This window comes from Poromitra crassiceps (assembly GCF_964638095.1).
Source record: "Poromitra crassiceps genome assembly, chromosome: 15".
NCBI lineage: Eukaryota > Metazoa > Chordata > Actinopteri > Beryciformes > Melamphaidae > Poromitra > Poromitra crassiceps.
In genome coordinates this window covers 528,373-545,000 of record NC_139634.1, presented here as the reverse complement: position 1 = coordinate 545,000, position 16,628 = coordinate 528,373, and the positions used below count along the sequence as shown (strand labels likewise).

Below are 16,628 nucleotides of genomic sequence, written 5' to 3'. Positions count from 1 at the left end.
GTATATGTGTGTGTGTGTATATATATATATACCTACATACATACATACATACATACATACATGTTTCGACTGCTCCACAGCGCCGCCGCCGGAAGTATCAGTTCTGGAGCGTATACTGCACTGTTTACAATTGTGCATTTATTTTCTATTCAAATTACATTTTGTAGACAATAGACATTGTTACCTCCTGTCTACATTGCACTTCTATTGAATTGAAAATAAATCGATTCCCAATCACGACACACTGGTAAGAATAATATCTAATTCTGCAGCTTAATGAAGTTGCTTAATGCACTTTTTATACTCTTTTTTAAAGTTTTGTTGTGATGCTTTTAAATGTCCATTTTATTCTCTTCTTTTCTTTTCTTTTCCTGTCAACCATTTTATGTGAAGCACTTTGAATTGCCTCTGTGTATGAAATGTGCTATACAAATAAACTTGACTTGACTTAATTCAAAATGCTTTGAAATGCAAAATAATGGCATTTTAAACATGGGATAAAGATGCGATTAAGAAAATGTATCGTTTAACAGCCCTAATATATATATATATATATATATATATATAGGCTATATATAGTGGATATATATTTGTAGATAATTTAGAGACACAATCACAATGATATAGCTCTACTGTAGGCTATTTAGAAACACACTTCCGTTGTTGCCTGTGAGCTGAAGACCAATATGGCTGCCAGAGGGCAAATTACGTCTCATGACAGCCCACTATTACACTATTACGCACACACACGCACACACACGCACACGCACACACACACACACACACACACACACACACACACACACACACACACACACACACACCTTAGCAGCACTGTCCCATATGCGGCTGTACTCTCTGTGTGTGGCAAGGCAAACGTCCATCTCTGTCCCACACAGCAGGGTGAAGTGGCCTCTCAGCTGCTCATATACATCACCGTCCATACACTGACAGAGAGAAAAACACATCATATTTTTGGTTTAATTTTCTTTTCCTTTTTTTTTTTTTTTTGCACAATTAAAATCAAAAACAGGCAAAAGGATAGAAGTGGATAAAAAAAGAGTGTCCCCGTAGAGACAGGAAACCCTATTGGGCTTAATAGGTCTCTACCTAAGAAATTACACCAAAATTAACATTAACAATGATCCAAACAAACAAAGCATACAAAATAAACAAAAACAAGAGAAAAGAACAAGCAAACAGTATTTTTTTTAAATAAATGTAACACTATATATTATATACTACTAAAAATGCTTCTATTATTATGTTATGTTATAAATATGTATATACTGTATTTGTTTATATATTGTTTCGGTGTTTAGCATACTATTAGCTACAGATCGACGCTGAACTCTGCCCTGCAAGTCCCACATCCGGGTCATGTTAAAGGGTAGTATCAAAGCACTTCCTCCAGCCCTATGCTACCAGCCGGTCACTGAGGTCCTCCGACCAGGGGCTCCTGGTCGTACCCTGGACCAGGCTCAAAACAAAAGGTGGCCGCGCTTTTAAAACAGTAGCTCCCAAGCTTTGGAACGCTCTTCCCCGCTCTCCACGCTCTCCACGCAAAAAATAAACGAGTAGACTCCCCACTGCTCCCTAATGATGTAGTCACCTGTCACCTGTAGGTCAGTTGACTACTGATGATGTCATAGACATTGTGACATCATTGTCATCATTGTGACATTTTCACTGATGACATCACAATTGCTCGAGTGACATGCACCGGTCCTAACTTATAGCCTCTGCAGAGAAAGATTGACATCACTGATGATGTCACAATGACTATGACATCATCAGTGTCCGTTATAAATCACTGATGAGCCTGCAGGAAGCTACCTACTCTCAATGTGTCAACCAAACAAGGGCAAAGGATCAGAACTGCATCAAAATGTGTTGGAGGAGCTGCAGAAAATCTACCAAACTAAACTGTTGCCACTGGAGAAGGCGTATCTATATCACCAGTTCCACTCCCCAGCACTTGAAGATGCTGACTTCGACAACAAGCCCATGGTCCTCCTGGTGGGACAGTACTCCACTGGGAAGACCACCTTCATTCAGCACCTGATGAAGCAGGACATCCCAGGTATGCAGATCGGCCCCGAGCCGACCACAGACTGTTTCATGGCAGTGATGAACGGTGAACATGGGATGTTCCCGGGCAACACTCTGTTGGTCGAGCCTAAAAACCCCTTCCACCAACTCTGCGCTTTTGGCACCGGGTTCCTAAGCAAGTTCATGTACGTTCGGATGCCTATCCCCCTCCTGGACAGCATCACTGTCATCGATACTCCTGGAATCCTGCCGGGCGAGAAACAACGGATTGGTAAGATTGGCTACGACTCTGCGGCAGTGATGGAGTGGTTCGCTCACCACGCAGATCGCATTATCCTCCTGTTCGACGCCGAAAGGCCGGACATCAATGACTCGTTCGCCGAGGTGATACGTGCCCTCAAGAATCACGAGGACAAGATGCGCGTGGTGCTGAACAAGGCAGATCAGATCAGCGCGGAGCAGCTTATGAGGGTCTACGGAACGTTGATGTGTATGATGTGCCCAATCATCAGCACACCTGAGGTGTTACAGCATGTCTACATCGGGTCGTTCTGGGACAAACCCAATCTGATCCCTGATTACGGGAAGTTGTTTGAAGCGGAGGAGCGGGAACTGTTCTTGGAACTCAAGTCATTGCCACATAAGGCAACGCTACGCAAACTCACCGACCTCATCAAACGGGCACAACTTGCTAAGGTGCAAGCATACATCCTCAGTCATCTGAAGAAGGCGATGCCGACTGTGTTGGGGAAGGAGTCCAAGAGGGAGGAGCTGATCTTCAACTTGGAAGAAATCTACCAGGAGATTGAGAGGGAGCACTATATCTCACGTGGAGACTTCCCCACACTCGAGAGGATGCAGGAGCTGCTCACTGGCCACGACTTCACCAACTTCTCAGAGCTGAGGCCTGAGCTCATGAAGGCCGTGGAGGACATGCTAGCCAATGACATCGCCCCTCTCATGTCCTTGGTATGCCATCAGGAAGCCTCCATCCTCAACCAGTAGTACAGCCAAGACAGCCTTCGACGGCACCATGAGCATGTCCTCGGGTTCCGGCGAGGGTGCTAGTGAAGGCATCGATGAGCTGGAGTGGGTGGTGGGCCGCCCTCATACGACGAGATCTTCAACACCCTCTCTCCCATAAACGGCAAAGTGTCCAGCGCTGTGGCCAAGGAGGAGATGCTCAAGTCCAAGCTGCCCGACACACTCGTGGAGAAGATCTGCGAGTTGGCCGACGTGGATAGAGACAGCAACCTTGATGATGAGGAATTTGCCCTGGCCAACCACATGATCAAGACGCTGGTGGGCCACGAGCTGCCAAGCGAGTTGCCAGAACACCTGATTCCCTCGTCTAAGCGTGGGGCAATGCTGCAGCCCTAGTGAAACGGGGAACGGGAGCATCCTGGAGACCCCTCTTTCCGCGCCGGCTCCTTTCCAGCTTTGTTTTACTGCTTAGGACTTAGGAAAAATTCTATGCCGCATGCCAGGCCGGCGTGGGAGAGTCATGAGCATCATCCTGTAGCAAACCTTGAGTCTTCAGGCTTGCAGGAATTGCTGTGATCTTTTTCACCAGAGAGAGACAAGGGTTTCTGGCAGGAGTCGGGGGCATTGCCGTCGTGCATTATAGTACAGTAGAACAAGAAATCACCAAAAAAAGGCTTTAGTTTTTGAGATAAAATCTCAAAAACTTTGAGATAAAATCAGGCATATGTGCTACGGCTTTGCAACTTTCACCGAAATGTGGGCCCAAGTGAGGAGAACCTTTTTGTACACTGCAACCTATGGCCAATTATGAAGTCCAAAGACTGCAAAACTGCAAAAACTAATTCAACCCTACTCCCACATTTTTCCTTCAAATGATAACAAACTTCAGCATCTGCATCGTTAGACTGTCCTACACAAAAAATTCGGACAGATTTTTGTTTGATCCAAAATTGACCCCACAGTGCATCAAAATGTTTTACTTTAAACGGTACTATAAACAAGAGTTCATTTGCAAAAACAGGTAAACGCCATTCTTAAAATGAACAAACAACTATGTTTGATACTCCCTGGAGTGCACATAGAAAACATTATTGAGGTAATGTATGTGAAAATTATCAGATTAATATGTTTTAGTTATGATTGACAATAAACATTTCCCAAAAATAAATAAATTACAGTATAAATACATCAATGTATAAAATAAAATGATAAAAAATCCAAACAGATATACCTGTTTTTGCAAATGAACTCTTCAGATACTGCACATTCTCGCTAAATAAAGCTTTTAACTTCCCGGGAAAAAAATAAAAAATCTTGCTGTCACAGTAGGTGAAGTGTGTAAAATCTCAGAATTTTATCTCAAAGAATGAATTTTTTAGACTTTTTTTTTAATTCTGCCCTCATGTATAGCCTAGAGCAGTCATTCTCAACCTATGGTACGCATACCACCGGTGGTACTTGCGCCCCCTGCTGGTGGTACTTGGGAGGGATCCCTGGAATCTCAATGTTTTTTATGTGAAATAAACCCAACTTTAAAACATGTCGCCTACAGTAATACTATCAAAATACTAGGCTACTATTAATGAAAATAAGCTTGAGAATTTAAATGGGGTTTAAAATAACTTCCACTTGTTGTTTTTTAGATTTAGGAACAAAATTTAAAAAATAATTCTGATGGACACAACTAGCCTACCTGTTGCATGTACACAATTAGCTGCTAACGTTACAAGCAAGAAGCTATTGATTACAAGAAAGCAGGCATGTTGCAAAATTGGCTGAAAACGAAGTGGAAAGAGACATGTGGAGGAGTCCCGCAGCAATGAAGTTCAACAAGTGAACGAGGAGGACTAACCTCGCGTCACCAGGCTGTTCTCGGCGAGAAAGAGCCTGGCTTCCGCTCACAATTGATTTTGTCACCCTACCTGGTTCCGGCCTAGAGCCCGCCCTAGACCGGATGGGCAGCGTTTCTAGCTCGTCAACTTTTACGTTAACTTGACAATTTGACACAAGTATCAGAACGGCAAACAACAAAACAAAAGATGGACGTACCGAACGAAGTTTTTGAAGAAGTTCTTTTAGAAACATTGCAGATTCACAATCTCACATATTTTAAGCCAATACAGAAGCTTTGCATCAGACAATTAATCGAGGCAAGAGACGTCAAGCTAACGGCAACAAAGACGTTTTTTGGCGCACTGCCTTCCGGTGTTCATTCTGGTTCCGTGGTTTACGCCCCATGACAAAAAGCGGGGTGAAAGGTGCCCAGACTAGAGGAGGACAGGTCAGTGAAACGAGCACAAGCCAGAAGCGCAAGAGCGGTTTGCAGCCACATGCCTTCCAGTGATAACGCTAATAGCGTTAGCAGCGCTGAACCGATTGCCACTATGCTGCTAGTGGCTCCGTCAGCAGCGCAAGTGGGGAATCCACAAACAAATGAGGCAAACAGTGCGCAAATACAACTCCAGTTACATACGGTTAGGATTCAGCTGCCTAGGCAACAGTGCGGGCTGAGCAGGAGAGTTTAATAGAGTTGTCGTGACGAAACACTGAAGCCTGCTTTCAGAAAGTTGTTGGACTTTTGGATAAAGCAACACAGAGAATACCCTGCCCTGTCTGACGAAGCTGTGTGCTTTCTCCTTCTGTTCACTTGTTGCCATCAAAACCAAATACAGAAGCAGGCTGGAATCAATCAATCAATCAATCAATCCAAATTAACAGAGACGGGCACAACCGTCACATTGGGCTTATGTCAGTTGTCAATGGACATGAACATGGTCTGTATGTACAGTATGTGTTTGAATGTTTGAAGTACAATTGTTTGCTGTGTGTGTGTGTGTGTGTATACATTTGTACAAGTACATTTCAATTTTCTCACTTGCTGTGTGAGAATGATACGGTTATGTTCTCATTTACTGAGGTGCATTGTATGAGAATTGTGTAGAAGAGTTTGCTAGTTCTAGTGCTACCCCTTTGTACGTTGTGGCTGTGGCTGACAAAAGTTAACAATAATAATGTTATTAGGAATAAATGTGCCTCCTGTGTAAACTGTGCAGCTGAATAGACTGTATTTGAACGTCATATGGTGGTACTTGGAGAGCCAACTAATTTCTCAGGTGGTACTTGATGTAAAAAGGTTGAGAACCACTGAGAGCATCAATGCCTATCCTGGGGAACGGTGGGGCATGCCCTCGCCATCCTGGGAAAACACACACAATTATGATGATGTCATCAGTGATGTCACAATGCACAATTGCTCAACTGACATCAGTAATGTCATCAGTTTTGTGACATCATTGATGACTTGGACTGGAGACTTGGACGTGAGTCGCACATAAGTCACACACAGCAGTGGTTCTCACATTTTTTCACATGAAGGACCCCTAAACGGACAAAAATTAGACCACGGACCCCCATTTGATAGGATTTTGTCCCACGGTCCCCCATATGATAATAAGATTGATGCTTTTAGATGTTTTATTACAGAAAGTGTATAAAACCCATGACCAAACTAGTCATTGTGTTACTTATGAATGGAATTATAGCTAAAATAAATTACCCCCCTTTTGGCTGGGGACCCCCTGGAACCCCCTCAAGGAACCCTGGGCTGGGGGTCCCCGGACCCCCATTTGAGAACCACTGACACACAGTGACTTGAGACTTGACCTCAAAGACTTGAGACTTGACTTGGACTTGAGATTTGGCACTTGTGAACAATCTTTATTTTTGTGTGTATTAACATTAAGGAAAGGTCTACTAATAATAATGTCAACTAATCAACAGCTGATGCTTTATGCTGATAGATAGAGTGTGGATAATACAGTAGCCTACATGCTTTGAATCCCTTAGTTTGAGCTATGCAGTGTTCTAAGCAGACTGGATGGCATGCAGCAGATGATAGAACACTCATCCATAAGAGACTTGAGACTTGACTTGGACTTGTGACCAAAGACTTGAGACTTGACTTGGACTCTAGCTAAAAGACTTGAGACTGGACTTGGACTTGCAAAAAATCATGATATAACAGCCTATTTCACGTTTTGAAATGATGTAGTCCCATGGAGCAGATCTCCCTTGGGGCCCTGGGCCCAGCCCTACAGAGAGCCCTTCCAGCAGAATCTGAATGGACGGTTACTGTTGATGCTGGGTGACAAAGTGTTGTCCACGCCTCCCTACAGTATTGAAAATAAGGCTCACAGACGACCCGTTCTGGCTGAGCTAGAGGGAGTTAAACCACCTCAGAACCTCTGGGAATACAAGGAGGTTAATGCAGGGAAGGCTATGGTAAATGATAAATAGCCTGCATTATAGCGCTTTTATCCAAAGCGCTTTACAATCAGTAGGTACATTCACCCATTCACCCATTCACACACCGATGGCGGCAGGCTACCACGCAGGGTGCTGGCACACCAACGGGAGCAATTTGGGGTTCAGTGTCTTGCCCAAGGACACTTCGACATGCAGACTGGAGGAGGCGGGAATCATGAATGTGTGTGTGTGTGTGTGTGTGTGTGTGTTACCTCCATAACATGCAGTAGGTCATTAGTGTAGTAGTGATGGTAGTGGGCATTGATGGCCACTAGTGTCAGCAGATACTCATTACGAACTTCACTCAAACGGTCATCACACTCCTTCAACCTGCCACTGAGCTGGACACACACACACACACACACACACACACACACACACACATTGTACATATTAATTCTAGCCAGTATTCAGAGTATTCTAGCAAGTATAGCCACTCCTATATAAACTCCTGCTTCCATCCATCTTCAACCACTTATAGAGACAGTTCGCATGTCTGGGAACGCCCACAAAATGTTAAACGGCTGGCGCGCGAGTGGGGTAAAACCGCCCATATATCTCATGGGCTGACTCACCAAAAGACGGTGCTGCGGCTTTAAACTACAGGTTTGGGGGTTCTAGAGCAGAACACAAGACGTCTGCTCAGATGTGCGTTTACTGCGGTGGTTAAATCCCCGATCGTGTCTGCCTGGGCTGGGCTATCAGCTAAATTCTAACTTTGCTGAATGGATAGAATGGGGGTTTTTACCCCACCCTGACCACGCCCCCAGCCAGGCTGAGCCAGCTAACCCAACGTCTATTGTGGGCGTTCCTAGAGCCTGTATGGGCGTTCCCAGACATGCGGACTGTCTCTATCTCGGATCGGGTCGTGGAGGTAGCAGATCCAGCAGGGGACCCCAAACTTCCCTTTCCCTGGCCACCAGCTCTGACTGGGCAATCCTGAGGCGTTCCCAGGCCAGCGTGGATATATCATCTCTCCACTAAGCCCTCGGTCTGCCCCGTGGTCTCCTCCCAGCTGGACAGTGGCTCTACTCCGAGTCCCTGATGGATGACTGAGCTTCTCACCTCATCCCTAAGGGAGATGCCAGCCACCCTCCTGAGAAGATTAATTTCGGCCGCTTGTATCCGGGATCTTGTTCTTTCGGTCATGACCCATCCTTCATGACCATACGTGAGCGTAGGAACGAAGATCGACCGGTAGATCGAGAACTTTGTCTTCTGGTTGAGCTCTCTTTTTCTCACAACGGTGCAGTAAAGCAAACGCAATTCCGCTCGCGTTGCTCCGATTCTCCGGCCCATCTCCCGCTCCATCGTTCCCTCACTCGAGAACAAGACCCAGAGATACTTGAACTCCTTCACTTGGGGTCAGAAGTCATCTTGAACTCCTTCACTTAGGGTCAGAAGTCATCTTGAACTCCTTCACTTAGGGTCAGAAGTCATCTTGAACTCCTTCACTTAGGGTCAGAAGTCATCTTGAACTCCTTCACTTAGGGTCAGAAGTCATCTTGAACTCCTTCACTTGGGGTCAGAAGTCATTCTCTACCTGGAGTCGACAATCCACCGGTTTCCTGCTGAGAAGCCTCAGACTTAGAGGTGCTGATCCTCATCCCAGCCACTTCACACTCGGCTGTGAACCGATGTGTGCTGCTTCCATTCACTCTAAGGGCCCTATCGTCGTACTGCGCTGCCGTTTGCGCGCCTCTTATTGCTATCTTCCCAGCGTCTTAAGCTATCCTCTGCCTCCACCATCCAGTTTTGCGCTGGGATCATCTGCCTCCCGCAAGTGTCATTTAGCGCTCTGGGGAAGATACCGTTGGTATGTTCCGAGCGCAAAGAGAGGTTTGGGCGTTGCCCGTTCCAGTGCAATGTGTTAGAAAAAGGGGCCTTGGGTGCTCTCAATTTTAACGCCACCAAATAGCTGGTCTTAGTGCAAACAACCCCATTATACCAGGCGTACGCCTGAGCGCAGACATTATTCTCCGTGCAGTGCAGGAAATCCTTGCTTGGATACATTTACGCACGGCATGGGTGTCACTCTCTCTCTCCAACACTTCGCGCACGCAGACACTCTTCCCTCCTCAGAATGCCACATTGATTTTCAACTATAGCCTACATTGCAGAAAAAACACATCTTGATTTAAAAATGAGAATCTGTTTGTCTGGTTTTATTAGGCTACATAATTCCCGACCATACAGGTCTGTTGTGTAACATTAGATTACTTTAGGTAGGAGAGGGTAGGAGAAAATAAAAAGCAAATGTTGATCTTTTCCAACCATTATACGTTTAATAGCACCGCAATAGCCCTCTCCACTTCCCCACTCGGGTGGATAGAGAGAGAGAGACACGGGGCATACTGTCGGCCTAATGTTGCTATCCTGCTCAATTTAACTGCCTCACCTCGTAATAGCCAGTAACGTATAGGCCTAGCTACTGCAAAAGTTAACTGTTAAAAATTCGATGTCTGGTTTTGTCACGAGTAGCCTACAGCTGAAGTCCCTCTCGCCATCAAGCAGACAGTGACAGAAGCATGTGTCTTTATGTGCGCCAAGGGGAAAATGACGGGCTAAATTGGTGGGATTCGATGTATATTTATTAATAGAAACAAATAGAAAATAGCTGATTAATAAAATGTGTGCTGGTGGAACAAAATTCAACTTCAAATAGAGCAGCATCACTCATCGCGGCTCTCAGTACGCTGCGCAATTACGCATGCAGTATAGCCCCGCAGCGGAGATGCAGGAGAAGAGAGCCCGAAAAGGGATAAGCATACGTCCATACAGTCATACGTTTGGGCAGCAGCCCTTTTTCAGCATGTGAAATGGCAATAATACACAGGTGATTCACAGGTAGGCATGAGCACGTTATTTGATTTCTATGCATGACAGCCTCACACATCTCTCTCTCTCTCTCTCTCTCTCTCTCTCTCTCTCTCTCTCTCTCTCTCTCTCTCTCTCTCTCTCTCTCTCTCTCTCTCTCTCTCTCTCTCTCTCTCTCTCTCTCTCTCTCTCTCTCTCTCTCCCCATCTAGGCTATCTTTTCTCTCTCGCCCTCTTTCTCTCTCTCACTCTAGTCCCTCTCAGTGAAGGAGGAAGCTGCTGACATGACGTTGTGGTTTTATGGGCATGACCACACCTCCACAATGCTTTCGGGCATAAACACGGCTATACGGGGATGTGCGCCGAGATGACGTGAAGCGCAGCGGCCCGACAATTAGGGCTTTACGCATCGCTATTCCAGCGCAAAACGGGTGCTAATGCAAAATTACCGCCGTTGCGACGATAGGGCCCTAAATCTTTGTTGCTTTATTGTTTTTTCATAGTCCATCTTTTGTGCTCCTGGTTCTTCTGTAATCGTGTTAGTTTGAGCAGTCCATCACGTCTATCACGCTGTCGTCCTGTAGCTGCCTCATAGGATGCTGATTGGTGCGGACCACTGGTGGTTCAGATCAAACCAGCGTGGCAAGATGGATTTGTCATGTGATGACGTGTGAATCCAGCTGCCTCGCAACGCAAGGTTCTCTGGATCAGGTTTCTCACCCAAAAAGAATGCAGGCTGAACCAGGAGGACATTTTGGCACGACACAGCCTGCAGGAGAACACTAACCTATCCAATCCATTACTTTAATGACAAAATGGAGAGAGAGAGAGAGAGACACACCCCCCCCCCCCCCCCCCCCCCCCCACACACACACACACACACACACACAGACAGACAGACACACAGACAGACAGACAGACAGACAGACAGGCAGACACACAGCAGACAGACAGACAGACAGACAGGCAGACAAACAGGCAGACAGACAGACAGACACACACACACACACACACACACACACACACACACACACACACACACACAGACACGCAGACAGACAGACACACAGACAGACAGACAGACAGACAGGCAGACACGCAGACAAACAGACAGACAGACAGACAGACAGACAGACAGACAGACAGACAGAGCACCATCCATGAATTTCCCCATGGAGATAACTAAAGGATAACTTAACTTAACTTATCATCTGCCAGACCTGCCAGCAGTTTCCAGCAGTGGGAAACAGGTTAATCAAATATTAGTGGTACAAATTGCTTCTGTGCCAATATGTAATGCAAATGTAATACTGTATTATTTCATCATTCAATTGCTCCAAAATGCTAAAAATGACTAAGATAGCCATACAAATTATGATCATAGGTGCAAAAAAACACCCTATAAAAAAAGTTAATTTCTTAGTCTAGTCTAGTGTCTAACTAGACTAAGAAATTCACTTTTAGACTCTATACCCATAGTTTAACACTGTAGTTCACATTATAATACAGTTCAGTACCTTAGCACTCATCTTCTGTAGTCCTGTTCTAAAGTGGAAGATCCCATGCTCGCTCTTCCTGGCTCTGGGTACGACAAAGTTAAAACATCATGTACTAATAAATAACAACATTAAAAAGTCATGTACTAATAATAACATAACATATTAAAACAGATACAGAATATTAAAATAATATAATATAATACAGAATGTTAAAACATTATGTAGTAATAAATAACAACATATTAAAACATAATAATAACATCACATATTAAAACATACAGAATGTTAAAACATTATGTAGTAATAAATAACAACGTATTAAAACATAATAATAACATAACATTAAAACATACGGAATGGTAAAACATGTAGTAATACATAACAACGTATTAAAACATAATAATAACATAACATATTAAAACATACGGAATGGTAAAACAACATGTAGAATTAAATAACATATTAAAACATAATAACATAATATATTTAAGCAATATAGCATGAGAGCAAGTGTGTTGTAGAGAATATATCCCGCTGATAAGCTGTTATCCCACGAGGCCGCAGGCCGAGTGGGATAACAGCTTATCAGCGGGATATATTCCACAACACCACGCAGCTCGAGTGCTATATTGCTTTTATAAAACGGTTTCCAAGTATAATAATATAATAATAATAATACTATAAGTCCGACTGGCATGGTATTCTTCTGATAGAGTCAGTTGAAACACTACTGTAAGGCGGGACCTCTAGCAAGAAGATAGACGTGCGGGTGATTTGATTGGATCGTTCTGGAGACTGAAGTCGACATTGGCCAATCCTGGCGCTTGCTGAGAGCTTTTTGCAAAACCAGACACCAGAGCCGTATGCCGACACCAAGTAACGTTACGTCTTATTTAGAAATGCGGGGTTAAGAGTGAGGGCGCGCGAGAGAGGGGTTAAGACATTAGCCCGCGTCTATTCTTGTACAAAACATCATTTCCTGCTTAGTATTAGTAAAGTTATAAGCGAAGATCGATTCACAAGGATCTGAAAGCTGTCTCCGTTATTTTGTTTTTGAGGTACTTTTAGTAAGAGAGTTGCGCCATCATGCGTCCATAATGACTCATTGTAAGGACTAGTGACCCTCCATACAGCAGATCAGGAGAAAGCTGTTTGGCTCGAGCGCAGAGCTGCCTTTTAGTAAGAGAGTTGCCATGGCAACCAATAACCCATGGCCATGGGTTATTGAACTCGGTTACTGGAAGTATACAATGGCTGTGAACCAATCAGATTGCTTGATTTGAGAGAGCCGTTTTATAATGAAACATACAGAATGTTAAAACATCATGTACTAATAAATAGCAGAACATATTAAAACATAATAACACATAACATATTAACACATACAGAATCTAGTCAAACATGTTACTGTGATTGCAGCAAACACATAAGCAGGTGAGGCATATTGAATGCATTACTTGAGGGAGAGACTGAATGTTGCTAAACCCTAATGGTAGGAGCTAGCTATGTTGGCTAAATCTAGTAATGAGGTGTAACTTAATAATCATAAATAATAACGAGCCGTGGTCCCCATTGGTGTTTTGTAACCCACTCACACGCATGCACGCAGCCACGCACACACACACACACACCAGCACGCACACACACGCACGCACACACACACCTGCCGTGTGCATCGTTAGCCTTGTCTCGAGCCAGGCTGGCGATATGGCTGAGTTGGTGGTAGCTCTTTTTGACCCTGTGCAGCTCCCGTAGAGCGTCCACCACTTCTCCCTGTACCCTCTGGAGCTGCTCCAGGCCCTAACAATCACACACACACACACACACACACACACACACACACACACACACACACACACACACACATTGTACATATTAATTCACCTTTCATGACAACTGTACGGTGGGTGAATTTTTATATAACTCACCTGCGTCAAGTCAAATAGACATAGAAGAGACTATGTTTTGCGGGTGATTGACAGGTCACCTATCCAGTGATCACGCAGCTTGCGATCACGGACCAATAGCAGGCGGAGCAACGGCTCTGGGAAAGCTGCGCAAGAACCCCAAGATGGCCACAGGCGACACTAGGCTTCAAAACAGGAGTCCAAAAAAGAATGGCTGAGGTCCCGCTGACTCTGTCCATATTTTTTAGACGGTCGATGATTGAGCCACTGTGTCACCTGACTAGCCAGCACCATAGACCAAATCACCGTGACGTCACCATGTAAACAACATTACTTCTGCGTACCACTTCGGAAAGGCGGCAGGTTTAAATTTGCGTGTTGTCAAATAAATGCTGTCAAACCCTCTCGTTGTTTTCGGCCGACTACTTTCAATTTAAATGTTCAAACGGTTGGTAAACATGCTTGTCCGACGTATATGTAGTTCTCAACGTAAGTTCAAGCAGGAAGACTATAATATCTTTTACACTTCCTTAATTCACTTTATATCTCCACTCTTCAATCTACTCACAAAATCATAATAAGCTGTCAATTTCCGGGTTTCAATGAACAATCAGCTGGTTGCCGCCCAGTCTCTGTTAACCAATTGCATAGTGTCACATCACTGCTCTCGTCACCTCTCACCCTACGCACCTCCAGTGTAAGCCTATCACGTTGCTCCACAACCCAGTCGTAAGCCAATTGCTTGGAGGCGGGTTCCTTAAATATGCTTGTTTCTGTCTCATTCAGCCTCTCAATCATCGCTGCTGTCAGGCTCGCACCCTCCTCCTCCCCTTCTCCTCCCGGTCATCGCAGACCTATCCCATTCTTCAGTCGGAAGAGTCTCCATGAGTCTCAGAAGGAGATCACCAGCACCACCAGTATCTAGACACTGCAGGGGGATATATCTGGATGCTGATCTGGGCTGGTGCAGCTCTCTCAAGATCTCCCTGCGGTGTCTAACCGCCAAAGACTAATAACAATACTTTATTCTCATCATTCTTTCTGTAGTAAATTATTCACTTGATTGTAATAAATATCACATTATTCATCCTTTGGTCTCTAGTCTCTCCTGATTGAACTAGCCTTTCTTCTGTGTTTGTTTTATGTAGTGTTAATAACGTTTGTTTACAACTGTCAAACTCACTGTTTTTTTGCAGACTCGTTAACTAGCTACAGAGCTAACGTTACAGACAGAGCTACTGACACCACGTTAATTTAATTTAGCTTCAAGTCTACTCTGGTCTGGTCTGGTCCAACAGGTAAATTAGCTAGTCTGGTCTCCACTAACATTAGTGAAAGTGTTGTTATGAATGATATTAAACAACAACACAAGACGAACGAACAATTTTTGTCTTTGTTTTTGTCTTCAACACGTCAGTTTGTGCCGTTCACCGCCATTATAATGTGTGGACCCCAGGGGTAACGGGAAGTAAATGTAAACATCCCCGCTGATTTGGTCTATACAGCAGTCATTCACTCATCATTTCATTTGGTTAAATCTGGTTCATGCTTCACAAAAAACTCACTCAAACTCAATTCAGCATTCTTAATGAACTTGGCTGGAACAATTGCAGTTAAATGGCACCAAATGCATATCTGAACATTTGACTCTCTGTGTCTCACTTTCTTAGCTCGGACATCCTTTGCATTGCGAAGGCTTCTGGAGGCTTGTCCAATCAGAGTGCGGTACTCCTCAGCGGCGGCCAATCGTGATGCAGCGTTCTGAGCTGTAGCATCCACTACTGACCGCCACACACCAAACACACTGCTGGAGACACACACACACGTATGTACGCACACGCGCACACACACACACATGCACGCACACGCACGCACGCAACAATGCACATTTTCAGATCTGAACACCTGTCTTTGTACATTTGTAAATTACAATGATAATGACTGATAATGTGAATATTTGTTCATGCGAACAGCAAGCAATGCACATTTGAATCTGGACACCGCATGTCATTTTGATCATGTGACTATATCTAACAGTATTTACAATCTGGACACCTTTCTGTGACATATTTACTTGTACATTTTGATATTGTGCATAGCTAACACACGCAGATGATGAGGATGCTTTCCTGTATTTGTGTTAACTCCATTATTTTGCTGTAAATCTTAGAGGATTTGAATAGCTCGCAACAAGGGGTGAGCCGAATACTCTGATGAAACAAGTATCAAGTAAATACAGTTAATGTACTTTTCAGAGTACGAGTATCAGCGCAGTACAATGTGTCAATATCTGTACTGTGATTAGGGCTGGGTATCGTTGAAAAAATAACAATACCAGTACCAATACCAGTACCCTTAAAGTCGAAGTGAACCGGAACGGAATGCACCAGCGCGAACGAATTGAGAGGCGGACCATATACATGTCGATGATTTGATTTGACAATTCTGAGGACTGGCTTTGGCATTGGCCAATCCTGGCGTGTTCCACCCCCAAATCGAGTGGGATTCAGCCTGTTGTCATGCTACAGAGTACCAGGGATCCGCAGAGTACCAGGGAGCCAGCTGCTTCGTGCGGAGCGAGCGGACAATCCGATCCATAGATGCTGCTCGCCCGCCTGGAATCTCCGAGAGACGACCCCTGACAGCCAGGGAGGCTGTCAGGCTCGGAGGCGCGCGCTATTATCGTTATAAATGTAAATAATATTCCTGGAATGCGTGTTTTAACGAGCCAGTTACATTTCTTTGCATTCTTAGACATTACCGTTTGATTTAGTTTGCATAATTGCTCAAGTTAGTAGTTAGTTTATGGGCTAGAAACTCTGCCAGATGACAGGCACTAGGCGCCATTTTCCCCTTCATTTGGAAGAGAAAATGATCCTGAAATGAAGATTTGATTGACAGCTGCATGTCGTGAAATGATTGGTTGAAATGGGGTACGTCAGCAAACTGTAAATTACTGTCATCAATGAAATCTTGAAAAACAAACTTTTGATGTGAAAAAGTGTGAAAAACTAAAGAAATTAGATTGTTGTGATTTTGTTTGCATACATTATTAAATAGGTGCA

The 16,628-nt window shown here is 44.3% G+C and overlaps 1 protein-coding gene and 1 pseudogene across 2 annotated transcripts in view; one reads left to right on the top strand and one right to left on the bottom strand.

Annotated features, from left to right (window-relative positions):
• Window positions 1-16,628, bottom strand: part of LOC310790796 (F-BAR and double SH3 domains protein 1-like) — a gene marked incomplete at its 5' end in the record, with an annotated part of 45,620 nt that overhangs the window by 21,022 nt on the left and 7,970 nt on the right. Inside the window, 5 exons of the mRNA XM_083652510.1 lie at window positions 825-947; window positions 7,554-7,682; window positions 11,675-11,738; window positions 13,320-13,456; window positions 15,226-15,370. Coding sequence (XP_083508636.1) covers window positions 825-947; window positions 7,554-7,682; window positions 11,675-11,738; window positions 13,320-13,456; window positions 15,226-15,370 — 598 coding nt within the window. The remainder of the gene's footprint in view (window positions 1-824; window positions 948-7,553; window positions 7,683-11,674; window positions 11,739-13,319; window positions 13,457-15,225; window positions 15,371-16,628) is intronic.
• Window positions 1,846-3,432, top strand: LOC310790385 (EH domain-containing protein 1 pseudogene; annotated as a pseudogene). Its single transcript has one exon. The product of its transcript is annotated as an EH domain-containing protein 1 pseudogene (transcript).